The sequence below is a fragment of the Sus scrofa genome, chromosome 9, assembly GCF_054392235.1.
Source record: "Sus scrofa isolate SSC_HxYL_T2T_F1_AM1 chromosome 9, Sscrofa_HxYL_maternal_Yorkshire_Landrace_v2.0, whole genome shotgun sequence".
Lineage (NCBI taxonomy): Eukaryota > Metazoa > Chordata > Mammalia > Artiodactyla > Suidae > Sus > Sus scrofa.
Genome location: NC_139391.1, coordinates 110,759,993 through 110,778,114, shown reverse-complemented (window position 1 = coordinate 110,778,114; position 18,122 = coordinate 110,759,993). Strand labels below are relative to the sequence as shown.

General features: G+C 37.6%; 1 protein-coding gene across 5 annotated transcripts in view; it reads left to right on the top strand.

Annotated features, from left to right (window-relative positions):
• SYPL1 (synaptophysin like 1) overlaps window positions 1-17,489 on the top strand; it is a 32,544-nt gene extending 15,055 nt beyond the window's left edge. The window contains exons 3-6 of one of the 5 annotated variants that reach the window (XM_021063515.2): window positions 5,209-5,333; window positions 6,575-6,782; window positions 13,670-13,858; window positions 16,038-17,489. In XM_021063515.2, coding sequence (XP_020919174.2) covers window positions 5,209-5,333; window positions 6,575-6,782; window positions 13,670-13,858; window positions 16,038-16,172 — 657 coding nt within the window. In that variant the 3' untranslated portion in view covers window positions 16,173-17,489. Of the gene's footprint in view, window positions 1-5,208; window positions 5,334-6,574; window positions 9,814-13,669; window positions 13,859-16,037 lie in introns of those variants that run through there. The other 4 variants (XR_014816111.1, XR_014816114.1, XR_014816113.1 and 1 more) reach the window with 4 other exon arrangements.
• The last annotated feature ends 633 nt before the right edge of the window (window positions 17,490-18,122 follow it).

The following is an 18,122-nucleotide window of genomic DNA, read 5'->3' as shown; positions in this document are numbered from 1 at the left end:
TAAGGATCCGGTATTTGCTGCGAGCTCTGGTGTAGGTTGCAGACTCAACTCTGATCCCTAGTTGCTTTGTTGTGGTAGGCCGGCAACTACAACTCCAGTTCGACCCCTAGCCTGGAAACTCCCACATACTGCAGGTTCAGCCCTAAAACCCAAAAACAAAAAAAAACAAAAACCCAAAACAAAACAAAAAAACCCCACCTTTTCTGTAGTTGAGTTTAACAGTCTCTATGGTTAACAACTTTTTCTTTGGCTGCCCCTCTAATATGGAGTTCCTGGGCCAGGGATCAGATCTGAGCCATAGTTGCAACCTAAGCTGCTGCTACAGCACCAGAGCCTTAAACCACTGTGCTGGGCTGGGGATTGAACCTGTGTCCCAGAGCTCCCAAGATGCTGCTGATCCAGTTGCACCACAGCGAGAGCTCCAATGGTTAGCTTTCTTTTTAAGCTTAAAAAATTCTTCCCTTCTCTGTGATCACAAGTTTTCTTTTATATTGTCTTTAAAATTTTTAAAGACTCATTTTTTATTTACATTTAAAACTTTATCCCATCTGGACCATTTATTGAGCAGTCCTTCTTGTATTAAGTATCTATATCATTATAACAAATCACACTAAACTACAGACAGTTTATTATTTCACAGTTTCTGTAGTTCAGGAATCTGGGAGTGACTTAGCTGAGTGATTCTAGCTCAGGATCTCCCATGAGGTTTCATTCAAGCTGTTGCCTTGAGTTGCAGTTGTCTCAAGCCCTGCGCCACATCACGAACATGACTGTTGGCAAGCTTCAGACAAATATACTTTCAAGGTCCCTCATGTGGTTCCTCATCCCCAGAGTCTATAAGTTCCCTGAGTATCCTCTCAACATGGTGGCTGTCTTCCTCCAGAGCTGGTGATTCAAGAGAGTGAGAAATGAAGATAGAAACTGTAGACTCTTTCTTACCTAATATCAGAAAGGACATTCCATTCCTTCTACCATATTCTGTTTGCTAGAACCAAGTCACTATGTCCAGTCCACATATAAGGGGGGGAAAAATAATCTCTACCTCTTGAGGGGAAAAGTATTGAGGAGTTTGTAGATCTATCTTTAAAACCAACATTCACTCTCCTTTCCTTAGTGACCTGCAATGCCAGCTCTGTTAGATATAATTTGTCTCTATATCCAGGTCTGTTTCTGCCCCTCCCCCTCTTTTTTTTTTTTTTTTTTTTGCTTTCTAGGGCTGCACTCACAGCATATAGAAGTTCCCAGGCTAGAGGTCAAACCCAAGCCACAGCTGCCAGCCTACACCACAGCCACAGCCACAGCAGTGCGGGATCCGAGCATCATCTGTGACCTACACCACAGCTCATGGCGATGCCAGATCCTTAACCCACTGAGCGAGGCCAGGAATTGAACCCACATCCTCATGGATACTAGTTGGATTCTCTTCTGCCGTGCCACAATGGGAACTCCTAATTTCTGGCCTCTTTAATGTATTCCATTGGTTCAATTTGTGTATCCTCTTTTCTTTTTTCTAATTCTAAATGTGGATATATGCTTAAGATTCACTTCCTGGCCTTCTGTTTTAACTCTCTGTATTCAAGCACATTTATGCTGAGATAGTTATCTATTCTTACCTCTTTAACTCTTAACAGAAGATTTCAAACGTGCAGACATTATATCAGACTCTTCCTATCTCTAACCAGATTCCCTTTTATATATATATCGTCTTCATAGAAAAAAAAATTCCATGGATAGTTGTGATCTTGATTATTGCCTGATTCAAGATCCTGGATTAATCCATGGGATGCCTTATATCAGTGTTGAACAGTGTAGTCTTTGATGCCAGATCTGCTTTGAATTTTACCTTTGCTGGATGTACGTGACCTTGAGCAAAACAAACCCCTGCCCTCTTTTAGTTTACACTCTAGGGAAAAATGGACAAACAAATAATTAAGTATTGTCAGGTAGTTACAATGGGGGGAAAATAGAGCAGTACAAATAAAGAGAACAGATAGGGTGGGAGGGGGACTGTTATTTAATATAGTGTGTTTAGGGAAAGGCATGACCTCAATGATAAGGTCACATTGGAACAGGGAGCTGTGAAGTACTAAGTTAACTGTGTATTCCAGGCAAAAGGAATAGTCAATGCAAAGGTTCTATAGGAGGAATTTCTCTCATGTATTTAAGGAATAGGAAGGAGACCATTTGTATAAGGACATTTGGCAAGGGGACAAGTAGCACCATGAGATCAAAAATATCAAGGGAGGAGTTCCCGTTGTGGCGCAGTGGTTAACGAACCCGACTAGGAACCATGAGGTTCGGTCCCTGCCCTTGCTCAGTGGGTTAAGGATCCGGCTTTGCCGTGAGCTGTGGTGTAGGTTGCAGACGCGGCTCAGATCCTGCGTTGCTGTGGCTCTGGCGTAGGCTGGCGGCTACAGCTCCGATGAGACCCCTAGCCTGGGAACCTCCATATGCCGCAGGAGCGGCCCAAGAAATAGCAAAAAGACCAAAAAAAAAAAAAAAAAAAAAAAAAAAAATCAAGGGAGGAGGAGTTCCTGTTGTGGCACAGTGGTTAACAAATCCGACTAAGAACCATGAGGTTGCGGGTTCGATCCCTGGCCTTGCTCAGTGGGTTAAGGACCTGGCATTGCTGTGAGCTGTGGTGAAGGTTGCAGATGCGGCTCGGATCCTGCGTTGCTGTGGCTCTGGCGTAGCCCGGTGGCTACGGCTCCAATTCGACCCCTAGCCTGGGAACCTCCATATGCCGTGGAAGCGGCCTTAGCAAAGGCAAAAAGACAAAATATATAGGAGGAAAGGATATGTAGGCCATTATATGAACATTGATCTTATTTGGAGGGAACTCAGAAACCATTGGAGAATTTTGAGCAGAGGGTAGTTTTCTGACTTATATTTTTAAAAGATTACCCTGGCTGATGTGTTGACAATAGATAGAAGCAGGGGCAGGGACAGAAGTAAGAGGGTCACTTTAGAAGGCTATTAGCATGTAATTTAGGCAAGAGGTAATAGTGGTTTGGATCAGGATGTTGCAATGGTGGTGATAAAAAGTGATCAGATTCTAAGTGTACTTTATAGAGTCATCAACATTTGCTGAAGGATTGAGCTCTTGGTCCCTATGCTGTATCTGTTTTTTGTTTGTTTGTTTGTTTTGTAGAAAATTTAGAAGATACAAATAGAAAAGGGAATTATCATTTGTCTCTGTTCAGAAGTGACCACTTAAAATTTTGATGCATTTTTAGTTTTTGTTCTGTGTATGTGCGTAAGTATAAACTCATGCACAATGCATTATTTAAATAAATTTTGTATGTAATGAACCTTTTTAAATATCATTAAATATTCTTCAACATTTTAATGACTGCATAATGTTCCTTTTTGTGAATGTGTTACAGTTTGATTCCCTATCAGTATAAAGATGCTTTCCTTTTTTTTTTTTTTTTTAACTGTTTGGATAGCATTTGAGAGAACATCATTACTTTATTAAAGTATTGGTATGATCTAGAAAACAAATTTCCAATTACTTTTTGAGACCTGGAAATAACCACAAGTGAGCCCTTGCAAGCTCATGAAATAACACCTCTGCTTAGAGTTTCTTGGCTTTACAGTTACCCTTGAGTTCTAAATAAAATATCTCCAGTTCACCCCCTTTTTGATTTTGATTTTGGAAGTCTTATATAGGACTTCCTTTGAATTTCGTACTAATGCATAGTAGGGACAGTGTAGAATGAGCAAGTGAATTGTTAAATGGGCTGTTATACTAATTTCTGTATTACACTCAGGGGAAAATGTTTTTCACCATCTTAATTGACAAATAAGAATTCTAAGAATGTTAGTTTTTTATTTTATTTTTTATTTATTTGTCTTCTTGGGGCTGCACCCACAGCATATGGAAGTTCGGAGCTGTAGCCACCAGCCGACGCCACAGCCGCAGCAACATGGGATCTGAGGCACGTCTTCGACCTGCACCACAGCTCGCCGCAATGCTGGATCCTTAACCCACTAAGCAAGGCCAGGGATCGAACCTGCATCCTTAAGGATGCTAGTCAGATTCATTAACCACTGAGCCACGACAGGAATTCCTTAAAATTTTTTATTATAGTTAATTTACAATGTTCCGTCAATGTCTGCTGTACAGCAAAGTGACCCAGTCACACATACGTATGTATATACATTCTTTTTCTCGCATTATTCTCCATCATGTTCCAACACAAGTGGCTAGATATAGTTTTCTGTGCTATACAGCAGGGTCTCCTTGCCTATCTACTCCGGATGCAATAGTTTGCATCTACTAACCCCAAGCTTCCAGTCCATCCCACTCCCTCCTCCTTGGCAACCACAGGTCTGTTCTCCATGTCCATGAGTTTGTTTCTTTTCTGTAGTTAGGTTCATTTGTGCCATATATTAGATTCCAGATATAAGTAATATCACACAGTATTTCTCATTCTGTTTGTGACTTACTCCACATAGTATGAGAGTCTATCTAGTTCCATCCATGTTGCTGCAAATGGCAATATTTTGTTCTCCTTTATGGCTGACTAGTATTCCATTGTGTGTGTGTACCACATCGTCTTAATCCATTCATCTGTCAGTGGACGTTTAGCTTGTTTTCGTATCTTGGCTATTGGGAATAGTGTTGCAATAAACATAGGGGTGCCTGTGTCTTTTTCAATGAAAACTTTGTCTGGCTATATGCCCAGGAGTGGGATTACTGGATCATATGGTAGTTCTATATTTAGTTTTCTGAGGTAACTCCATAGTGGTTGTACCAAGTTACATTCCCACCAACAGTGTAGGAGGGTTCCCTTTTCTCCACACCCTCTCTAGCCTTTGTTATTTGTTGACTTGTTAATGATGGCCATTCTGACTGGTGTGAGATGATATTTCACTGTAGTTTTGATTTGCATTTCTCTGATAATTAGTAATGTTGAGCATTTTTTCATGTGCCTGTTGGCCATATGTGTATCTTCTTTGGAGAAATGTCTGTTCAGGTCTTCTGCCCATTTTTCAACTATGTTGTCGGTTTTTTTGCTGTTGTGTTGTATAAGTTATTTGTATATTTTAGAGATTAAGCCCTTGTCAGTTACATCATTCGAAACTATTTTCTCCCAAGAATGTTAGTCAGTTTTTAATAATCACTGTATTTAAGATTTTAATGACATGTTTGGGTACAATAATGTTTTTTTCTTTTTCTTTTTTTGGTCTAATTTTGTGTAGATTGCTTCTATCTTTGCTTTTGCCACCTGTGGAGGTTTTAAGGGCAAAACAGAATTTCAAGTGTCTTGTCCTTCTAAGGTTCCTGACAATAAAACAATTACAGCTGCTTTTGGTTATCCATTCAGGTGAGTTATTTGTTTGTTTTTATGGTTTAACAACTCTTTTAACTCTTCTGAATTTCCAACAACTGACTGATCTTAGAGGGCAGAAATTTTTTAATTGCATGCTCATTTGTATGTAGTGATCATTGCCATTAAATGTGTGATACCAGTAACTACAGACTATTTTCCTGGTCTGTAATGAAATGCATACATACACACACACAAATGACAGTAAGCATTTAGAAACTTTTATGTGATTGATGTTGCCTTGAAACTTTATTCTGTCATCCCATAGTGGATTGGAAATTTTAAAAGACTGCTCTATCACCTTCATTTGAAAAGTCATATTGTGAAAGCAAACACAACTAATGGAAATCCAAATTTCTCATGTATTTCTAACTCCTAAATAATAATGTGTGTTATAGAGCTTTAAGACATGTATTTATATAAAGCGAAGAGTTCCTATGTTTCTTTAGCATAAAACATTATTTCCTTACTCTCATTAAAATGAATATTTTGTTTCTGAGTTCTTCCATTTGACCTCAGTACGCATTGAAGTTTATTGAATGTGCCCTGTGTTTAAGCCAGGGTGTGAATCTTTTGCCACTTACTAACTACTTTCTTGTGCTCTCTAGGACTCAATTTTTCTTTGCAATAAGTTTAAATCTTTCAAGGTCATTCTGATTATTAAGCAATATCTTACATTAAAGATATGTCAGATAGCAAGTACTTGGTAATCAATCATTGCCTCTTGGTCTTAATCCTTTTCGTATAAAGTTCCTATACAAGGAACTGTTAAAACATCTTTAGTGATGTGTTCTTTGATTTATGCATAGGGAAAATTAAAGACATCGTGGAGTTAGCTAATTAATGCGGGTTAAGATATGAATTGTTATAATGGTGCTAGTTACACAGACTCTGCCTCTAAGAATGGAATATCATGTCTTGAATTGTAAACCAGATTAGCGTTCTTAATCTGCTAAATTTTTATTACAGGAAGACAGTATCTAGGTGTGAAAATGTTTAATTTAGTCTATGTTTAATCTATCATATACCAATTACCAGTTGTAATTTATACACATTTCTTATGAAAATTTTAATTATTTGAATTTTTCCCTTTTTACGAAAAAGCAATATGTTTTTAATATACTTGGGGAGTATTTTTTTTTTTTTTGAAATGTCTTTTCAATATTTTGCCTCTGTATTTCTGTCTCTTGGGAGAGTCCAAGTAATTCATAAATTTATTTGAGCCCTTTTTTTAATAGGTTGAATGAAGCATCATTTCAGGCACCTCCAGGTGGTAATGTGTGTGAAGTAGATTGGAAAAGTTATGTCCTTATTGGAGATTACTCTTCTTCTGCGCAATTCTATGTTACTTTTGCAGTCTTTGTCTTCCTATACTGCATTGCTGCTCTTCTGCTCTATGTTGGTTACACGAACCTGTATCGTGATAGTCGAAAACTTCCCATGGCTGTAAGTAATCACTTTCTTTTTATACAAAAATAATTTGTATAAGTATATATTATATTTGATTTTAAATATGGATTTTCTTACAATGGAAAAAAATTCTTGGCATAAAAAATTCTCGGCATTCAACATATTTTGACCTGTGTTTGCCATGAGGTTGAGCTTGCTCTCCTTGTCATGTTTTGTTTTGTTTTGTTTTGTTTTGTCATTTTAGGGTCGTACCCACGGCATATGGAGGTTCCCAGGCTAGGGGTCGAAATGGAGCTACAGCTGCTGGCCTACTCCACAGCCACAGCCACAGCAACTTGGGATCTGAGCCATGTCTGCAACCTACACCATAGCTCATGGCAACACCAGATCCTTCACCCACTGAACCAGGCCAGGGATTGAACCCACATCCTCATGGATCCTAGTCAAGTTCGTTAACTGCTCAGCCACGAAGGAAACTCCTCTCCTTGTCATGTTTAGCCCAATTCTTTTAGCCTGTTTACAGCACCTCTCTGTAATCCCAAGAGTACAGAGGTTTATTTGTTTGTTTCTAACTCTGTTTTAACCTGGAAAGAAGTCAGATATGTGATAGAGCATATTAGGTTGCAAGTAGCAGAGAAATTAAGTAGAAATTAATGCTTTTGATTAGAAGAATTGCTGACCATGCTAGCAGTCTCGTAACTGTGTTCCTATTTCTTATCTTTTTTCTCAGAGACCCTCTTTATGCCTCTCCAGTGTTTATTGAACTTAATAGTCTATATCAGGAATCAGCAAACTATTGCCCACAAGTCAAATCTGACTCATTGGGGTTTTTTTGTTTCATTTTTTAAGGTTATTTTTTTTTCTTTTTGTAAATTAAAAATGTAGTCAATTTACAATGTTGTGCCAATTCTTGCTGTACAACAAAGGGACTCAGTCATATACATGTACACATACACTCCTTTTTTTTTTTTTTTTTTGGTCTTTTTAGGGCCACACCTGCGGCATATGGAGGTTGCCAGGCTAGGGGTCTAATCGGAGCTGTAGGCACTGGCCACAGCCACAGCCACAGCAATGCAGGATCTGAGCCACATCTGCAACCTACACCACAGCTCATGGCAACACCGGATCCTTAACCTGCTGAACAAGACCAGGGATCAAACCTGCAACCTCATGGTTCCTAGTAGGTTTCATTTCTGTGTGCCACAATGGGAACTCCACACTCCTTTTTTTGAATTATTTTCCATCAGGTCTATCCTGGGAGTTTGGATGTAGTTCCTGTGCTGTACAGTAGGACCGTATTGTTTATCCAGTTTGCATCTACTACCCTGAACTCCCAGTCCCTCCCCTCTCCTCCTTGGCAACCACAAATCTGTTCTCTGTCTGTGAGTCTGCTTCTGTTTTATAGATAGATTCATTTGTGCCATATTTTAGCTTCCACATATAAGTGATTCATATGGTATTTGTCTTTCTCTTTCTGATTTACCTCACTTAGTATTATAATCTCTAGTTTCATGACTGATTGCTTTTGTTTTTTTTTTAAACAAAGTTTTTTTGGAAAAGAGCCATACCCAATTGTTTACATATTGTCTACGCTTTCATGCTCTAGTGGCAGAGTTAAGTAATTTGACAGAGATAAAAAATATTGGAGTTCTCTTATGACCCAGCAGATTAAGGATCTGACTTGTCACTGCAGTCGCTCTGGTTGCTGCTGTGATGCTGGTTGGATCCCTGGCCTGGGAGCTTCCACATGCTTTGGGCACAGCCAAAATAAACAAACAAAAATCACTGTCTGGCCCTGTTTTCGCAAAGTTTGCTGACTCCTGATCTGTGTTTCCAAATTCTTTTTTTTTTTTGGTCTTTTTAGGGCCTTACTTGCTGCATATGGAGGCTCCCAGGCTAGGGGTCCAATCAGAGCTGGAGCTGCCAGCCTACACCATAGCCACAGCAACGCCAGATCAAAGCCATGTCTGCAAACTACACCACAGCTCACGACAACGCCGGATCCTCAACCCACTGAGCAGGGCCAGGGATCGAACCCACAATCTCATGGTTCCCAGTCGGATTCATTTCTGCAGAGCCACAATGGCAGCTCCTCCAAATTCTTTAATTAAAAAATCTGACTATGAGAATTACAGAGTTCGTCATTAGTAGCATTCATGAGCTAATTTTGAATCTTTGAGATGACAACTAAAGATTTGGATTTGAAGTCCTAATACCTTTCTTGGCTTCAGAGTCTACTGAACTAGAAATAAAAATATTATCTGAGATTTAGTTAGCAGAATCTGCCCTGGATTGTTGGTGGCAATCCAGAGATAAGCTGTGGTTTTAAAGTGGTCCTCCACTACCAAAGAACAACTCCACAGTCAGTCACAGTGTTACTGACCCGAAGGAACAACAGAGGGGTTTTCAGGACAGTGGTCATTTATGTGTTGAGAAAACACCGACTACTGACATCTGCTTCTTATTGGTGAAGTGACTTTAAAGAGAATGCCAAACTATCGAATAAAATAACCAGGTTTTAATTATTTACTTATTTTTAATTTTTGCTGCCTGGATCATAAGAATGCAAATGGTAAGTAAGTAATAAAATGATATTTTGTCCTTCATATATCTGCGAAGAAATTCTCAAACTGACATTTTAATAAAATTTATCTTGGATAAGATGCCTTTCAAAAAGATGGACATCAGTCAACTGTTTTAATTTGTAGTGCTTAATCAACAGAAAGTACGTATTAGTAATCTATACCTTCTGTAGACTTTTCTAGCCTTATTTAAAAGAGAACAATGGTGATCATATAGATATTACTGTTGGTAAAATTCTTTATAGTTGAAGTTCTGAATGAAGATGTTTCTTGCCATTTTGTCATTATCCCAGGAAATTTTTAAGTTAAATCTAGCAATGAGCCTTTTATTTCCCATATTTTGTTTAGTAAGCTTTAAAAATATGACACTTTTGAAAGCAGCATTCAAGGCTCTTTTTGACACCCAAGGGCTGCAGTTGGGTACAGACAGTTTGCTGGTTTGTCTCTCAATTTGTTTGTAGAAGAGAAGCGAAAAAAAAAAAAAACTTATTTACACAAATCTGTTTTCAGAGATGGCTTTTCTACCTAATAGAACTATAAAACTGATCAGATTGTGGCATTCAGAAAGTCAAAAGTAATTTTCCACCTCAGCATGATCATATAGAAAAATAACCCAGAATTAGTTCCTTTTTTTTTTTCTTTTTTTCTTTTTTTTTTTTTTTTGGTCTTTTTAGGGCTGCACGTGTGGGCGTATGGAGGTTCCCAGGCTAGAGCTCTAATCCAATCTGTAGCCACCAACCTACACCACAGTCACAGCAATGCCAGATCTGAGCTATATCTGCAACGTATACCACAGCTCATGGCAATGCCATATTCTTGATGCACTGAGCAAGGCCAGGGATTGAACCTGTAACCTCATGGTTCCCAGTCGCTGTGCCACAGTGGGAACTCCAGAATTAGTTTCTTAAATAGTTTTTTTGTTGTTGATATAATATATGATGAATATTTCTTGTTTATAAAAATTCGGCCTCTAAATTAAATTTTGAATTCTACCTTTAACCATATAAATGTAAAAAAATAAAAAAGTCTTTTTGTGGTACCTGAAATTTTTGTTTTTAGTTTTTTTTTTTTGATCTAAGATTTTTAGGGCTGCACTTGCAGCATATGGAGGTTCCCAGGCTAGGCATCAAATCGGAGCTACAGCCACCAGCCTACACCACAGCCATAGCAACTCAGGATCCAAGCCACGTCTGTGACCTGTACCTCAGCTTGGGGCAATGCTGGATCCTTAACCCAGTGAGTGAGGCCAGGGATTGAACCTGTGTCCTCATGGATACTAGTCGGATTCGTTTCCACTGAGCCATGGTGGGAACTCCCTTGAATTTTTAACTATAGCCAAATATGACATTGATTTTTTTTTTTAATTACTATTTGTTAATGAAGGTATGCTCTTTTAGCAATGTTCTCAATTCTCTGCTAGGGTATTTCTAGGAGCATTTCAATTGTGACATTTTAAAATCAACTTTACTTTTTAAACAAATGAAGCACTTTTTTGTGTGTGTTAAGCAGCAGAAGTTTTAGGGTCCTAGGCTGTATGGAGAATCATGAATACCGTAAAATGAAACCAGACAAAGATAGGCTATCTCAGATCCTAAAGATCTATTATGAATCAGATCCTAACATATTGGTAGGATTAGGGCTGCCACAGGCAGCTGCAGGTTGTACACTGCAGAATTCCAGATGGCATTGTTCACACTGAACTAACTGGAGACCTGAGTCAGACAGACTGTCTTCAGAGACCCACATTTCTCTCACCTCCCCTCACCCCAAGGTTATTTCGTGTATCATTTTCAGAAAAGTACCTGGTTTTGAAATACTAAAATGTCATACCTTAAAGCCGGCAATGATGTGGACATAAAGAGCATAATCAGAAAAAAACAGGAGCTCCCATCATGGTTCAGCAGTAACAAACCTGACTATGATCCATGAGGGTACAGGTTTGATCCTTGGCCTCGCTCAGTGGGTTAAGGATCTGGCATTGCCATGAGCTGTGGTGTAGGTCACAGATGTGGCTTGGATCCTGCGTTGTAGTGGCTGTGGTGTAGGCCGGCAGCTGCTTCGACCTCTGGCCTGGGAACTTCCGTAGTCAGTGGGTGCAGCCCTAAAGAGCAAAAAAAAAAAAAGAAAAAGAAAAAAAAAGAGTGTGTTTTTTAAATAGAAATTTGAAAGGAAGAAACCTGAAAATAAAGAGGATTTAACGTCTATTGGTCAAAGCTATGAACTTTAGCCCAGAATGAACTTGTTTAACATATGATAACCTCGTACTTACTATCAGTTTTCCAAAAGGCATTGTATTTCTAACAGATATTTAGAAAACATTTACCTGTAGCACAAAGTACAGCAGAGAGCAGCAAAACAGGAGTACCTCCACAGTGCAAAATATTTAAGTTGTAATGTTTCTATTCTTTTCTCTTTGATCTACATTTTTTAAGAGGACCAGTAACAGTGGAGAGCTCAAATGCAAAATGCAAATACACTGTCACCACCATATTTGTAAAATTAGTCATTGTTTTGATTTTCTAATCAGACCGTTTATTCATTGCCATTTTGACCAGGTGGACAAGCTATATACAGCACAGTTTCTATATTTTTGTTTTGTTTTGTTTTGTTTTTGTCTTTTTGCCATTTCTTGAACCACTCCTGCGGCATATGGAGGTTCCCAGGCTAGGGGTCTAATCGGAGCTGTAGCCGCCAGCCTACGCCAGAGCCATAGCAACGCAGGATCCGAGCCGCGTCTGCGACCTACACCACAGCTCACGGCAACGCCGGAACCTTGACCCACTGAGCAAGGGCAGGGATCGAACCCGCAACCTCATGGTTCCTAGTTGGATTCGTTAACCACTGCGCCACAACGGGAACTCCAGTTTCTATATTTCATAAGTTATCACTGGTGTTTATCTGACATAAATGACTGAAAAAGCTCATTGGCAAAAGTAATTTAAAACTAACTACATTTATTTAAAAAAGCAATTCTATGATAAGCTTCAAAACCCATTTCTGAACTTGGAGAGATTTTTGCTGCAGATGTGTAAGAACTCATTGTCTTGAGCATACCTGGTTGGTCAGACGAGGTTGCATTAAAGATAGAAATTTTACATTGTTCCCACTTTGGTTGTCAGTGTAAAGGAGACCAAAAAAGGTGGAACTTATGCTTTATACTATACAAATGTATACTTTAAAAGTGTTACATAGATGCTCATTGTCAATACTAGTTGACAAAATTCTAGTTCCCCAGAAGAATAGATTAAGGGAAATAATTTTTTTTCTTTTTCCATCTTATTAATTCAGTAGGAAATTATCTAAAATATTAACGGAAGTTCCCATTGTGGCTCAGTAATAACGAACCTGACTAGTATCCATGAGAATGTGGGTTCAATCCCTGGCCTCGCTCAGTGGGTTAAGGATCCAGCCAGCCTTGCTGTGAGCTGTGGTGTAGGTTGCAGAGGTGACTTGGATCCTGCATTGTTGTGGCTGTGGTATAGGCCGGCAGCTGTAGCTCCTATTTGACCCCTAGCCTGGAAATGTCCACATGCCATGGGTGCAGCCCCAAAAAACAAAAAATAATAATAATAAATAAAATAAAATATTAAAAACTTCACTTCTATCCTTGGAAATGTATTAAGTAGCAAAGGCTTTAGTAGAGAACTGGTAGTGACAGGGTGTCTTGAGAGATTTTGTTGTTTTCTTTTCTTAATATAAAATAAGCATTCCAAAAACTTTGTAGTTATGAATTTTAAAAGCGACAAGGCATCCTGGATGTGTGCTTTCCACTATTTCATTATCCATATCATGGACAATTATATTTAACAAAAGTTAAAGAGTTTTGTCAGAACTGCATGAGAAAACAAGAGAAGAGAGTTGAGAGTATATGCAAAGAATTGTAATGTAGGACCTCAGAATATAAATTCAGAAGGGAAATGAAGATCAGATTGTAGGTCTAAGTGGGGTCAAAGGATTTTTAAGGTTGGGGTGCCAAAGGGAATGAGCTAGAAGGAGAGGTGATATCAGAGAGGAGGTGATTAAAACAGATAATGGAAGGATAACAGGGTGTAATGATCCTGGGAGGGAGAGGCTTAGTTAAAATTGTAGTGAGGGCTACTTTGGCTTCTCCGTGCAAAAATCTTAGGCTCCTACAGGTATGGCCGGGTCTTGTTGCACTGGCCTAGAAATAGTAAACAGCAATGTTTGCTATGTTGACTGTGACCTATTTTATAAAGTATGTCATGAAAGCCGTATCTCAGTGCAGTAAGGTTCAATGTGATCTCAGTTCTTCACCATGGATTTGAAATTTTGTATTTTTAAATTAACTGTTCATTGCTAACATATTTATTTTTGCTTTAGGACTTTGTTGTTACTCTTGTCGCCACTTTTTTGTGGTTGGTGAGCACTTCAGCCTGGGCTAAAGCTCTTACAGATATTAAAATAGCCACTGGTCCCAATATTGTCCAGGAACTTATGCCTTGTAATCAACAAGGAGTGACGTGTCATTTTCTCTCCGTGACTAGTATGGGATCCCTAAATGTATCTGTGGTATGTATGCAGTGTTTATAAAATACTTTATTTCACTTAGTAGAAAAACCTTACCAGTGAGTTAAGGAAACAAGGCTTTATAGTAAATCTCTGGATGAATACATTGGTTTTATTTTTACCAAGCTTGTCAGAATCCTAGTTATCATATAGTCTTTACCTTTATAACAACAAGAAAAGTTTGTGAAGAAAATTATTGCTTGTAAACAGATTTGAACAAGGTCATGGTTGAGTCTTTATTTTTATTAACATTGACTAGGCACGACTTTAACTTGCAATGCAATAATTATAGTCACCAACATTTATTAAGACTATGTGCTAAGGTCATTACACTCATATTTTATTTATGTTATCCAGCAATCCTAAGAGGAATGTGAGAAGTGACATTGCTATCTTCATTCTACAACTAGGAAAAAAATGTAGCTCATATGTTAATTCACCCAAGGTGACACAACTAATAAGTTGGCAAAGCCAAGATTTGAACCAGATCTGACTTTAGAGCCCCTTATCTAATCTAATTTGCTCTGGGTCTGTGGAAATAATGCCTTTGCCTTTATAGTTTCTTAAATAATCATAAAATTTTAGTCTGTGTAAATTTAACTATTATTTTGTCTGATTTTTTATTAAAGTACAGATATATTATTAAATATTAATATAATGGGGGTATTACTTTTAGGGAGGTTTCATGTCTTTTCAAGAAGAAATTTTTTTCTGGTGAATAAAGGCAGTTCCTGCCTTATAAAGCAATTTGGCCAAATTTTTGTTTCATAACTTTTTTTTTTTTTTTTTTTTTTGTCTTTTTAGGGCTGCACCTGCCACATATGGAGGTTCCCAGGCTGCAGGTCAAATCGGAGCTGTAGCCGCTGGCCTACATCACAGCCACAGCAATGCCAGATGTGAGGTGCATCTGCAACCTGTATATATATCACAGCTCATAGGAACGCCAGATCCTTAACCCACCGAACGAGGCCAAGGATAGAACTTCGTCCTCATGGATACTAGTCATATTTGTTTCCACTGAGCCACTATGGGAACTCCTATAATTTTGTAATTTAAAAGTTTTTTTTTTTTCTTTTTTCATATATTTTGACAGTGATCTGAGATGGACAGTTTCAGATTTTTTTTTTTTTTTTTTTTTGTCTTTTTAAGGCCACACCTGCAGCATATGGAAGTTCCCAGAATAGGGGTTAAATCAGAGCTGTAGCTGCAGGTTTTACGCCACAGCCACAGAAATGTGGGGCCCGAGCCACATTTGCAATCTACACAGAGTTCATGGCAACGTCAGATTCCCCAGTCCACTGAGTGAGGCCAGGGATTGAACCCACATCCCTATGGATATTATTCGGATTCATTCCCACTGCACCACAATGAGAACTCCAGAAATGTTTTTATCTTCGAATATACAAAAAGAGAAAAGCAGTTGGCCTTCAGTAATTTGATGGTAGTCTCAAGCTTTTTACCCCACTCTTAGCCCATGAGTCATTATTCTTACATTTATATAAAACATACACACACACACACACACACACACACTCACACACACCTGAAAATAGGGTATCTTCAATTTATTCATGTCTGAGACTTTCATCTTGTCAGATTTATACTTAGGAAGGCTAAATTTTTTTAGATTGACTAATGCAGTTGCGAAGTAAAGTTCTTCTGTGATTCCTTTTCTTTTCTGGCAGCCACTGTTGAAGCAAGGGAGATGGTAGTAAGGGCGTAAAGTAGGGAAGTAGGAAAAGATGCAGAAAGGACACCTCTAACCATTCAGATGGGAGAAAAGTGAAGACCCCCCACCCCCAAAGAAGAAACTCTGGATTTCTCTTGTTCCTCTTTACTTGCAAGCACTAAATTCAAGCAACAAAGTAATAAAAGGAAGGTTTTAGTTATTTTTCTCAAATTTAGTTCCATCATTTTGATAATGAGCATACAAAAATAAGATTTCTTTTGTCATGATTGTACATGTTATGCATTTAGAGATTTCATTGAGAGTAAGTTACATATCCAAATCTGGCATTGAACTGCAAAGTCTTCCTTTTTTATTCCACTTTATATGTAGTTTAAACTTTAAATGAAATAATGGTATACTACCTGGAAATATTAAGTATTTACAGGAAAACTAAGATAGGTATGAAATTGTAAGCAGGTACTAGATTTTCATGTTTATTTTTCTCCTTCTTAGATCTTTGGCTTTCTGAATATGATACTTTGGGGAGGAAATGCATGGTTTGTGTACAAGGAGACCAGCTTACACAGTCCATCAAATACTTCTACTTCCCATAGTCAAGGAGGTGTTCCTCCCCCAGCTGGAATATAGTTGAAGGGAGAAGAAGTACACTGTATGAATAGATGTCTATACTATGACCTGTTGCCAACATCTTGAGAAGCATTTTTTGTTTCTAATAAAAGTAATGGCTTTTTCAATAAATTAGTGGGATTAAAATTGTACTGCTTTTTTACATAAAGCTTGTGCCTTTCCTAGAAATTTAAGATGTAAATGTATTCTCACATGTGAATTTGAAAATTCAGGGGCCTATTATGAGATGATACACATTTTCAAATGAATGGTAATTTCTTCGCTAAGTTGTTTGCCTTCCAAAGTGTTTACACTTTAAGCCTTAACATATATCTTCACTCAGAAAAGAGTTATATTGTCATATCATAATAGGAATAATATCTCTATTGGAATATACACTACTGTAAGTTTGTACAGACCATATTCCTAGGACCTCTCTTTGTTTAAGAAAGTCTTGATTACATAAATCATATTTAGAAAAAAACAGTTCATGGTTTATATCTGAACATTGTTTATATGTTATGAAAAAATTTTAATTACAAAGACCGTGTATGTTTTATTTCTGTTTTTCTAAATGACCTACAGTACTTGATAGGTATACTAAAATTGTTTTGGGTTTGGGGTTTAGAAACCTCTAACAGGTGTATAGTTAATTTAGTAATTCTCTCACATGAGGTTTATGCTTCCATTATGCTGGTTATTTAATAGATTTGCTGTATAAGTAGAACATGGTTCAGCTAGCTATTTTGATATGTGCAGGCATTACTCCTAGTGATATCTGTTTGCTGCCCTTTGTTGCTCATGCTCCCTCAGTGCAAGTGGAGACCTAATCTCCCTGCAGGTAGAATAAAATAATCTCCATTTTTTATAGGCCCTATTCATAGGGTTAAAAAAAAATTAAGATTGCCTTTTACTTTTGAAATATTTTAAACATTTACTTTCAATGAAGTTGCTATTTTGAGTTCAGCATTGATATTGATATTGTGAAAATCAGTGCAATTCGGATTTCATGTTTTCTTCATGTTTATTACTCTTATTTTACAAATGAATAATTAAGGAATTATGCATCGTAAACAAGGAATCTAAGTGAGCTCTATTATGGGTGCACTGTCTTTGCACACACATTTGGGTATCTTCTGAACACAGGACTCTTTCACCTTTTGCTTCCTAATCTTTTCGTTGTACAGGGCCAGATTTCCTATTACCACTTGATTGTTTATATGTGAAGCATATCTCACTATTGCCTTATTTTTGTTGCTTTTGTTCATGACAAGAATTGTCTATATGAGAATGTATATCTTTTATGCAACTGGCTTAATAAAGAAGTTAAAAGAAAAAGTGCACTGATTGTTATATTACAAAGAAACCTTCATCTTAAAGGCATGAGCAATGCAAAATGGAATTGATTAACAAATCACGAAATCTTAAACCTGCTATAAATAAGGTCAGTATTGCTTGTTATATACTTTGTTTCACACTAAATTTAAAATTTTTAAATTATGTAGCATGTAAGATAAATAAGTATAAGAAGTACTATATAGTCAAGTTTCCACTACTGAAGTAAACAGATGTTAACATTTTGTTGTATCAGATTTGGTTTTGTCTTTTTAAGGAAATAAAAGATTGCAGATAATATTTTCCTTACTAAAGGAAAATGGCCCTTTCCTTATTAAAGTAGATTTTTCTCACCTTTCACTATTACAAATGACGCTGAAATAAATATTTTTGCAAAATGTGTGAAAGGTTCTCAAGGACATACCACTAGAAGTAGAACTGTTGGAATGTGAGATGTTCACATTTTCGGTTGTATGCTGGGTATTACAGAATTGTTCACTAAGGTGCTTGTATCACTTTAGTCTCCCACTAACAGTATCTAAGAGTCCTCGATACCCTGTATTCTTGCCAGTGCTTGATATTATTGGATTATTGCCAATCTGATGGGTTTGAGGTAGTGTCTTTGATGTTTTTAAA